The sequence below is a fragment of the Suricata suricatta genome, chromosome 17 (assembly GCF_006229205.1).
Source record: "Suricata suricatta isolate VVHF042 chromosome 17, meerkat_22Aug2017_6uvM2_HiC, whole genome shotgun sequence".
Classification (NCBI taxonomy): Eukaryota; Metazoa; Chordata; class Mammalia; order Carnivora; family Herpestidae; genus Suricata; species Suricata suricatta.
In genome coordinates, this window is record NC_043716.1 from 35,465,629 (window position 1) to 35,477,130 (window position 11,502).

Below are 11,502 nucleotides of genomic sequence, written 5' to 3' on the forward strand. Positions count from 1 at the left end.
GAACATCATCCTCGTTGCCAATGACTCATCAAACCCTCATGATTCTACCTCTTAAATATAAACCTCTCTCCAATCCGTTCACCACTCTCCATCCCCTTTGCCATGACCCTGGCACTAACCACCATCTGCTCAGCCTGGAATACTGCCCAAAGCCTTCAAAATGGCTCCCAACCTCTGGCCTTGCCCCCTCTAATTAGCCTCCACTATCTGTGTCAGAAGAATCTTTAAAACGCAAATCCCATTCAGCCACGCCCCCGCACCCACACCTTTCAATAGCTTCCAGAAGATCTTAGGATAAGCTTGTAAAAACCAACACCCTCTGCCCCTCCCCCTCTACCTCTCCTGTATCTCTTGCTCTTCAGATTCTCCCCACAGGCACTTCAGTGTTTTCCATTTCTGGAACTACAACACGCCCTCTCTCACTTGGAGCCTAAGCTTGCCCTCTCTGGCATTTGTCTGGCCACCTCCAGTCCTCAGAGCTCGGTTTAGAATTCACTTAAGCAGGGAAAACCTTTGCTGACTTCTTCCCTCCCAACCCCCTAGTCTGGGGCAAGAGCCTGTGCTGTGTGCCAGTGTATAGATCCCACCGGCCCCTTCCTCCATCACAGGGCAAGGAGTGGTGTCTATCCTAGAGGTCTTCCCAATGGCCTGGCTCAGGAAGCACCAGTAACAGGAGGAGGCCTCAGACAGGACCCCAAAGCCCTGGCCATCAGACTGGGGGCCATTCCACTGGTCTTTCACTTGAGAACGTTACTCTTTAGACCAAGGGAATGAGAGAGAAGGGGACCTATGAAATACCACAACAGGCTTTAGGAAACTCTTTTCCCTCTGGAGAGAACTTGGGTCAAACTCTATAGCCAGGACTTGGGGGCACCTGGGTTTGTTTTTGGTTTTTTGGTCTCACGGGTTCCTACCATGGCTTTCTTGGCCATCCGCTATGGCATTTCCCCTGGAGGAATTTCACTCTGCACAAACAGTCCTTCTGCAGGCTATTTTGGTCAGCTCAACTGGGCCAGAAGCCAACAAAACAGTTTCTCCCAGTTGCCTGGCCTGGAAGAATTCAGAGCTGGTAAGGGAAAAGCAAGCCATGGCTGGTTGTAGAGAACAAAGTTGGACCTTGAAGGGAGTTCATGAATGGGCTAAGAGAATGGCCTGCATGGAGGGAGCAGCAACACTGGTTGTTGAAAACACCAAACTACAGAGAAGCAAGTTTCCAGCACCATAATAACCATATTATAAGGGACTCAATACGGGTAAAAGGAATTCACTGACTTCAGATGATAAATAAGAACTCTGGGTAGTGACTTACTAATGCCTCAGGCCAAAGGCAGAGGGTGGAAAAGAAGATCTAGTCTCTACTCAGATACCGCAGGAGCCATCTTGTCTTCCCTGTGCCCAACTTTGACCGCAGGCTCAGCCCAGGACCCTCACTCACGTGGGCCCACGATTTCATCACTAAGTTAAAATTCCCTTCATCAGCTTGAGGCGCCTGGGCAGCTCAGTTGGTTAAGCGTCTGACTCTTCAGCTCAAGTCATGATCTCACGATTTGTGAGTGCAAGCTCCGTGCCGATCTCTGTGCTGACACTGTAGAGCCTCCTTGGGATTCTTTCTCCCTCTGCCCCTTCCCCACCTCTCTCTAAAACAAACAAACAAACAAAACAAAACAAAAAATTCCTCGGGCATTTGGGTGGCTCAGTCAGGTAAGTGCCTGACTCTTAGTTGCAGCTCAGATCATGATCTCATGGTTCATGAGTTCAAGCCCCATGTTGGGCTCTGGGCTAACAGCTCAGAGCCTGCTTCAGATTCTCTGGCTTTCTCTCTCTTTCTCTGCCCCTTACCACCGCCCCTCAAAAATAAATACACACTAAAAAAAAATTCCCTTCATCAGCTAAGACCCATTATTTCCCCCTTTTCAAACAAAACCCTTTGCAAGAGTTACCCATAACTGCTGCCCCTAATTCCTCTCCTGCCAGTCTTTCTTGAACCTGCTCCAGGTTTTTGCCCATGCCACAAAAACTTGTGCCACCAATGACCTCTGTGTTGCTAAATCTAACAGTTCATTATTAGACCTCATTTTACGTGTTGATCTGACAGCTGACCCTCTTTCTCCTTGAAACACTTTCTACGCTTGGCTTCCAGAACACACTTGCCAGGCTGACCTATGTCTCTAGCTATTTTTTCAAAGATTCCTTTGCTGGGTCCTCCTCTTCGCTCCAATTCTAACTGGTTGAGCAGCCCGAGGGTGCAGTCTCAGCACCCTTTGATTATTTTCTTCTGTCTATACCTATTTCCTGGGCAGTTTCGTCTGGCCTCACAGCTTTAACAACCAGTAATAGGGGTGACTGGGTGGCTCAGTCGGGTAAGCATCTGGCTTCGGCTCAGGTCATGATCTCATGGCCCGTGGGTTCGAGCCCTGCATCAGGCTCTGTGTTGACAGCTCAGAGCCTGGAGCCTGCTTCTGATTCTATGTCTCCCTCTCTCTCTGCCCCTCCCCTGCTCATTCTCTGTCTCTCCCTCTCAAAATAAAATAAAGACATAAAAATAAATAAATAAATAAATAAATAAATAAAAGACAACAACCACTAACATACAGGTTCTACATAACGATGACCTCCAAATGTGTATCTGCAGACTTGAATGACCAAATGCCTACTGATTATCTCCACTTGGATATGTTAACAAGCATCTCAGATCTAATTAGTGCCTGATACCACCCTAATTCTGTGTCTCTTTCAAACTTCGTGCAGTGAATGGAATTCTGTCCTTCCAGGGGCTGGGTGCTAAAACCCTGCAAATCACCCTTGACCCTTCTTTTTTTCCACACTCTACATTTGACAATCAGCAAACAGTGTTTTGGTTCAAGGTAGAAAATATATTTTGAAGGTACAAAATGCATTCAAAAGCTGATTGCCTTCACTACTACCTGTTATCACTCAGATTCAGGTCTTCGTCATCTCTCACCTGGTTAAGTTTGCAAAAGCCTCCTAGCCTGTCAGTCTGTTCTCAACATGCATCCAGAATGAGACCCATCACACTTAAGCGAAATCACAGTTACTCCTCTGCTCAGAGCTCCCCAACAGCATCCCCTCTCCCATTCAAAATAAGAACCGTGTCCCCACCGTGACACATAAGGACCCTACGTGACCTGTCCCTCTTCACTACTTTAGCCATGCTGGCCTCCCTGATACTTCCCAACATACTAGGTACAGGCCCTCAGGGCCTTTGCACTTGCTGTCCTCCTCCTTGCCCGAGTTGTTGCCCTCCACTCCCCACCCCAGACTGAGCATGACTCAATCTCTCCCCTCCTTCTGACTTTACTCACATGTCACCTCTCACTGAAACCTTTCCTGACGGCCCTATATAAACTGCACCCTTTCGCATATTCTCTCATCTTCTCTTTTTCTCTATACTACTTCTCATTGTCTAATATTCAGTAGTTACTTATTTATTGTCACCCACTAAGATGCAGGCTTCTTAAAGCCAGGGACTTCTTCCCTTACCCACTGTGGTATCCCTCCTACCTGGCACATAGTAGGTGCCTAGTATATATGTTTTGAATGGATGAGTGAATGAGTCCTGGAGACTGCAGAGAGGGAGAGCCTAAATGGAGTTTTAAGAACCACAGGAGAAAACCCACAGATGTGGGATCCACTCGCCAGGTCAGCTCAGCTGATGCTGTCCCAGATAGAACTCCCAAGCCCGCCAGTCACCTCACGTGGGGACAAGTGCCTGTGTGCAGTCGGGCACAGTCCAGTCCTTCTCCTGGACGAAAATCTCAAAGCACACACCTCACCACACACCAGGCACTGCTTTTCAATGCTTCTTTCAGTAAACATGCACTGGGGAAGGGGATTTCTTTTCCAAATGAGTTAAGATGAGAGCTGGCTAGATGAATATGCCTCCTCGAAATGTGACTGTCATTGGGCTAGTTTGCATCCTGCCTGGGCCACACCCTGTGGTACTGGAAGGGACACTGGAGAAGTGTGTGGGGACCCAGGGTGGCAAGAGTGCTGAAAAGTCTTCACCCTAACAGAGCAGTCCCAGGAAATGGTACAAAGAATACTTGGCCTCAGACCGTTCTTGCAGAACAGGAGAGAAAAAGAAACCAAGATACACTTTTTTCCCCCAGAAGAGTGCTGTGTACAAACACGTGTTTTCTCTGCTTTTGGCACATTTATTTGTGAGTCACGCCCACATTCATCCGGGGCTCCGACCCGGTTCTGAAATGAGAGCTGACTTCATTTCCCCTGGGAAGAGAGGGTTGGCTTACCATTTACTGTTCTGAAGGCTGGGGAAGGTTTTGGTCTGTTTTCAGGCTAATCTAAGAAGCCTTCAGTCCGACACCGACCAGGGGCAGAAATGTTCCACTTCCAATCACACAGACCTGCCTGCTGTCTCTTAGTCCCTAGTCACACTCTCTGAGAAGCCGCTTTTCGACTCCACTAAGCCCCAGAGGAAAGCTAAAAAATATCCCAAAGAGGAAGTTCTAGAAAGATTTATCCGGCAGTGGGCAGGCTCCTTCCTCGGCCACTTTCACCCAATGGCTGAGGGGAAAGAGGCCACCTGACAGCCTAAACCACGGCGTAAGGACAAGCCGGCGTCTCAGAGCCCTCAGCAGCAAACACAACAGTCCCCCACGCTAAACCTTGGCATTACGACGTGGTGAGGCTTCTGGCCCCTGAAACCAACTGCAGCTAAGGAATGGGATGTCTCAAGGAGGGATTCAGACAGCTGGGCCTGCACACATGCTCTTCCTGTGACACAAACAGCCTGCACACCTCACCACGGCTCGAAGCCGTTCACGGGGACGGACTGAACAGCATCTAGCCCAGGCTGGGCACTTAGCCCTTTTGCGCTCCCTTGCTCCCCTGCAGAGCTTGGCTCCCCAGGGCACGTCCTGATGAGAAGCGAGGCAATGCCCTGTGCCAGTGACGGTCTCAGAGCACCCAGGAAGAGCACCCCCTAGCCATGTAGGGGAAGCCAAACAGCGAGGGCTGAGCCTGCGCCTGGGTTCTCTTTCTAGCATCCCGTGAAGGCAGTGGAAAAATCAGTTTTCCATCTTGGAATCCTGTCAACCAAAACTAATCTACCAGTACCGCCTGGGAACGTCTCTTCCAGGGCAATCTCTAATCCTTTCCCAATACTTAGGCAAGACAGTGTCTTTGGGTTAGCTGGTAATGTCCCATGTTTTCACTCCCTTAATTCATAGCAAAAAAAAAAACAAATAAGCAAAAACATCAACGAATGTATTCCATAATGACGTCCATCTCCCAGTCCAGCCTGTATTGCTTGGGTCCAGCATGTTGGCCAGGTGTTCCTCATTTAGAATTTAGAAGTGAGAAGCTCCCTAGTCCAGTTAAGCTCTCCAAAGGGACCCCTGGGATGCCTCACGCAGTAAACTCATAAGAAAGTACTGGAGCTTCCCCAAATATATTTTACTTCAAGTCTTCAGCCCACAAGGTTTCAGACTAGATCCGTAATTGTTTACTCAGAAGTGTTCACATATCTATGACTTCTAGTACTCTGTATACACTTTAAAAGTTATTTCTCTGCCTCTTTCATTCTGTGACCACTGTACACGCCCCTCCGAAATAATTACTACATTTTTCAATCCTTGGAAGCGAGACTTCCAACTTGTGTGTAAGCAGAGAACGGAGGCGGTGAAGGTAAGTCACAGAAGAACATCTACATTTTCATCATAGAGACATATGGTAACAAAGGTCTGGAAGATTGCTGAACTCAAGCCAATACCAGGGTCTACTGGCTGGTGGAACAAGCTTAGGATGTCTTCATAAGGGCCCTGGTTGGGCAATACTTGCTAAAAGCAGAGTCAGGAATTATCACATGCCTATTGCAAAGGACTGTTCAAACTACAAGGGATCCTGCAACTTCTCCAAAAGGCTCAACAAAAGAACAAGGAAGTTCAAGGCCAAGGTCACAAGATGCACTGCCCTATATGCTATTATGCCACGAAGCTCCTTTACCCAGATATTTGCCAAAATCTTCTTTCAGCTTCTCTCCTCTGACAGGCCTCTGGAGGACCAAACTTTAATAGAGTCTGAGAGAAGAAAGCCGGCCAGTCTATGTGCTTGTCCACACTGATGCCGAACTTTTCCTCCTGGAGCCAGTTCCCCTTACAGGCAGTCAGGTGAGGATCCAATTATGAACTAATCCCACTTGGGTCTCCTTGGCAAAGACGTTGTGTCTTTAGCAGCCTAGCTCAGGGAGTTTATAATTATGTCGGACCAGCTTTTTTTTTTTCTTTCTCTTATTGCTGCTTTTAAACGAAGAGGGGTTAAGTCTCTGTACAACCAAGTGTAAGAACCAGAATTAGAAAACCTACCGATCGCCCCAGCCAATGAGAATCCATTTCCAACAGGTATTAATGCCTGTTGGAAGCCACTGGAACATTGACGTCATCAGCCCAACTGATGGTTTGTCTGACAGATTCGCCCCCTTCACCACACACAAGAATTTAAAACAAGACACCGCAGTTATATTAATTATTGCAGACAACAGGTGTCTTTGTGTTGTTATTAATCAAAATGACTCCTATGGTGTGGACTTCACCGCTGTTCCCTTAACGACCTGTGAGCTGGCCAACACCCTAAACTTTCTAGCCCTAAAAATCTTATCCAAAATACCAACTCAACGCTTGGGCCTCCACTGTGATACTTAAGGCCTTCTGGGGTACAGCATGCCAAATTGTAGACAGTGCATGCTACTGTACCTTGAAACAATCATCAACCTTTTTTCTGCAATTAAGTCAGTGTAATGGGGGGGCTGTGAGCCAATTCATTGCTTAAAGCAGATCTACTAGCTCCTCCCTCCCTTTCTCTAGGAAACCACAAATAAGGGAACAAGAAATAGCCTCAAGAAGAAAAAACTTTGGGAGAATGTGCACTGAGAAAAGCCAGATGGAGTCCCTCTGGATCAAGTTAATTAAGAAATAAACACGAAGGTTAACTGGAGTCAAAACCAAGGAACGCAGTGAGGACCGGTTTCTCAATTGCCTAGAAGAGAAGACACAGTTCCTTTTCAACTAAAATTAGAAAGCCACTGGGAACATAAGCCAAGAAGCACGGGTAGGAGGCTGAGAACCATAAGTCAGCAATGGAATGAAGGTGGGGTGGAGGAAGAGAGTAAATATCCATTTTATTTTGTCTATCATTTCTCAGGTTTGCACCTGGCTTTTGGGATTCAGCAGCCCCACCGACGAGCATCAGCTAACAGGCCGAGCCTCTGTCAGAAAATTCTTAAACGGCTCATAATTCTGCTACGAGCTTGCAGGTTTCTAGCTGGTGTTCAAGGACCCAAGTGAAAACACTACAAAGTTTTTGTCCACTCCACAGTCTAAGGCAAGAGGTCCTTTGCCCCGGGGCCAGGGGAGGGGGGAGGGGGTGTGCCCTCGTGTCCTGACACCATTTCTCTATTGGGATATATGGGAAACCAGGCTGGCTTCTAGACGCCGCAGTGGCCACGTGGTTGGCGCCGTCTGCATTTCAAGCATTCCCTTGACCCTCTCCGCACCCGGGAGGGCCCTGAATCGCCGGAGGGCACCGAGTCAGAAGGCAGGAGGGGCCCCTGAACACAGGGCAATCGCGAGGAGCGTCGGCCGCCTCCTCGGAGCAAACCCAGGCTATGTCCACGCGCCGGGAAGTACTGAGGTGGGTCGACAACCGGGTGAAGGGGATGCCAGGGATGCCCGTGTGCCCGCACCTCTCACCAGCCCCCGGAAGCGCCGCCCTCCCGCCCAGCGGGCTCCGAGGGGGCGGGGAGTCGAACGCCCCCTTCCGGGTGCCTCCGCCCGTCTGGCTGGCCAGCCCCGCTCCTCCTCCGGGCGGGAATCCTCCCTCCCCCGCCCCTCCCGGAGCCGGGCCCCGGCGCCAGGCCCGGCCCCAGGGGGGAACCCCCGGCCCTGGCTTCCCCTCCCTGCGGCCTCTGCCCGTCTTCCCGACCCTTGGGGGCCGGGAAGACCCCACCGGCAGCGGCCAGGACCCACCGCTCATTACGACATCTTCCTCCCTGGCCTCCGCCGCCTCCGCCGCCACCGAGAGCCTGACACCGCCCGCCCAGCACCCGCCAATCCCGGAGCCCGCCACCGCCCGAGCGACGGCAGCGTTCACCAATAAGAGTTCAGCACATTGGGGACCGACAGCACCACTATCCAATGAGAGAGAGGCGTCGAGAGCGACGTTGGTTTGGCCAATAGGCCTGTGAAATGTCATTGATGGACTGTAGAGGGCACCAGCCGGAAACCTACGGAAGAGTGAACGACATGTTGGCCAGCCAATTGGCGGGACGTAAAGTCCCGCCTACCAGGTGGTTGATGGACAGCAACAGGAAGCTAGTGGGGAGGGGCTTAGCTGAGGAGTGGTTTTGTATTGGCCGTGGTTGACCTTCCACCCACCTCGAACCCAAAAGACGAGTGATAGATTTACCCTAAAGCCAATCAGAAGTCCTTAGGGTGAGGCCCAGAAATGCCCTATAAATAGTACGCGCATTACACCTCAGTCAGTGTCGCCCGGGAGTGGCAGGATCCTCCTGCTCTTCGTCCACTCATGCCTGGTGAGTGTGAACCCACCAGCCTTTAATTTACTACCTCGCCTTTATCGCCTCGGGAGAGGAAAATGAGCCCCCCAGGAGACTTTATTCCTCGAGTCCAACACAATGGCGGGAGTTGGGTTACGTGACATTTCTGAGAGAAGGGATTATTTCGCCGGCTCAGTTCAAGCCCCTGTTCATCCTCACCTGGTTATTGCAACGACCCCCCCGCCTCGCCCCCAACGGGCGGTCCACCCAGAGTCACCTGAAACTCTCCAAAAGGAGATTCCGGGGCAGCCGCTCATAATCTGATTCTGTACGTTTGTCTAGGGTACTCCCGGAATATGCAGTCTGCCCAGCCCCTCGGGCGGACAGACAGTTGGTCCTGATTTACCTCCTTGAATGAGGTGCTTTGTGAGTACAGACAGCCCTTGGAAGGCGCTACCCGGGTACGTTTTTCTTTCCCAAGTCTTTGCTGTACGTGCGTAACTTGGGCAGGCTGCCTGGCATTACTGAGCAGGAATCCACGCTGGCTTCAGACCGGCCGGGGTTTGAAATTTACATCTCACTTACAGAGGGGCTGGGTGCTGAAACTCCCTGCGCCTTACGTCCTCGCTTATAAAATGAGGCTAGTCACACCTACACCTTACAGCAGCGGCTTCTCTTTCTTTAAAAACCATATGCCACCGTGAGAAATAACAATCGAATCCCGACACAATACACTTACACTCAGGTGAAAAGGGTAGCAAAGTTTCCAAAAACAACACTAAACCTTCCTACCGGTGATGTACTGATATTTTCTATACTGTTATTCTTCCTTCCTCCCGCCCTCCCTCCCTTCCTTTTTTCCTTTCTTTTTCTTGATCTTGACTGGGAGTTTGAAAAACCACCATCATAAAGGGTTGGAGTGATAAAATACAGAGCCTAATGCCCACTGCACAGTAATTGATGAATAAATATTAATATTCTCTTCCAGTGTACCCCTCTCAGCCTTTGCCTTTGAAAACAATACTCTAAAAGCAAGATTCCTTCGGGTCCGCGGGTGGCTCACTCAGTTGAGCATCTGACTCTTGGTTTCCTAGGGTTGTAGGATCAAGCCCCGAGTTGGGCATGGGGCTCCACACTCAGCACAGAGACCATTTTTGAGAGTCTCTCTCTGCCCCTCTCCCCTGCTTGATCTCTTTCTCAAATTAAAGAAAAAAAAAAAGCTATCACTCCTCTAGTTAAGCTCCTTCATGGGCTCCGTATGCCATTCTGGATAAAAAGTTCAAACTCCTTTTTTAGGGGGCAATGTCCTTCATATACACTTGTGTATCTTTCCTCCCCCACCCTATTCCCTTTCTACAGACCCTACCCTCTTGCCTCAAGGAAATATTCTACATTTCTTAAACACTTATTCTTCTATTTCCCTTCCTACTTTATCCTTCCTTTCTCCTGGTAAACTCCTATACATCCTTCAAGACCCTGCCCAAACTCTGAACACCTAACTCCCACTGAGCCACAACTTCTTCCTTCTCTACACTGCTGAGGGCTTCACATACTAACACTGCACTTCTATTTTCTGTCCCCTGCTACATACACTGTGAGCCACAGTGGAAGGGTTGAAACCCGTACAAGAGGACTGGCAGGAAGTGTATGTTGAGTTAAAGAATGAATATTTGCATACAATTACATCTACATAGGACTTGTTTATGTAGACCATACATTCTGTTCCCAGGCCATTTTTCAAGTTAAGATTGCTTCACCGTCAAGTCGAGGACTCCACCCGGGTTCAGTGACTCAGCTGTATGAGGGTGCAAGGAGTTTTGGGGGGGAGGTGAGGTTGAATATCCTGCTGGGCCACTGCCAAACCTTTTGTGGCAGCTGTGTTCTCTGACCCCAGGAGGCCCCATCACGAAGATGGCAGAAGCGGGAGGGGGCAAGGGGTGGGGTGTGCATGTGTGTGGGTGGGGGAGCAGGGTGCAAAACCAGAGAATTTGGCAGTTCTGAGTTACTTGTTCTTCCCTTTTAAATACTGCCATGTTTTCTCTTGCCTTGTTTTCTTTCTTTTAGGCTGTCTTGCTCCTTTCTTACTAGAGGCATAGGCGAGGAAGGGGGCGCTTTTCTAAGGAGCCGCTTATGCTTTTGTCAGAACCACTGGAGCCTTTGAGCCTCATTTACAACCCCCTCAAACCACCATACAACGTTCTCTTCCCTCCCATAGGTCGCTGCTTTCAAGATGGCCCCCGTTCACACCAGAGAGGAAGGAGCCCAGGCAGCCAGCTTCTTCTAAGGCTCGCTTTCTCCCTGGCCGCACTTTAGACTCTCTAGAGAGCTATTAATAAGTTCTGAAGTCCAGGTCCAGAAAATCAGAATCTCTGGGGGTGGGCATCCAGTGATGGTATTTGGAAATTCCTTAGATGACTCCCACAGGCAGCCATACATTGAGAACCACTCAGTAGCACAGACATCTTTCCACTGTGGGTGCCCAAGTGAAAAACTATGAACAGTCTGACCCTCCACCCCCACCCACTCCTGTCCCTCCCCTTCCTGAATTTCTCCCCTGCCCACCCTACCTGTTTCGGTCGGTCTTCATGGAGCCAGGGCTGATAGGTGGTTCTGGCTGTGTCTCACCCAATAGGCCTGGAGGCAGGTGCTCGCGCGCGCGCTCTCTCTCTCTCTCTCTCTCTCTCTCTCTCTCTGTGATATTTCCCTTCTTGTTTCCAACTATGCTCAGCCTTTTCTTGCTCTAAGTGGTCAATTTCTCCCCCTTTCTCATTTACAAACTCCCCGTCTGCCACCCTTTAAATCTCTGTCTCATTCACCACTGCACCTCCCACTCCCAGCACATTGCCTGATATATGTGATAGGTGCAAAGTGAGTGTTTGTTGACTGACCAAATGACTGCATCCTTTTGACGCTTTTCATGGACTTCCCTTCTCTTCCAGGCCTAGCTTCCTCCACTTCCATTTCACCTC

The 11,502-nt window shown here is 49.7% G+C and overlaps 1 protein-coding gene and 1 long non-coding RNA gene across 4 annotated transcripts in view; one reads left to right on the top strand and one right to left on the bottom strand.

Moving 5' to 3' along the window:
- Positions 1-11,118, bottom strand: part of SP2 (Sp2 transcription factor) — a 31,152-nt gene extending 20,034 nt beyond the window's left edge. Inside the window, exon 1 of one of the 3 annotated variants that reach the window (XM_029929123.1) lies at positions 11,101-11,118. Coding sequence is in view for 2 of the 3 variants with exons in the window: in XM_029929122.1 (XP_029784982.1) it covers positions 8,004-8,010 (7 nt within the window). In the remaining variant the exon portion in view is untranslated. Of the gene's footprint in view, positions 1-8,003; positions 8,101-11,100 lie in introns of those variants that run through there. The other 2 variants (XM_029929122.1, XM_029929121.1) reach the window with 2 other exon arrangements.
- Positions 5,965-7,349, top strand: LOC115282894. Its single transcript, XR_003904789.1, has 3 exons — positions 5,965-6,149; positions 6,843-7,086; positions 7,180-7,349. It is a non-coding gene; the product is annotated as an uncharacterized LOC115282894 (long non-coding RNA).
- Positions 11,119-11,502: the final 384 nt, after the last annotated feature.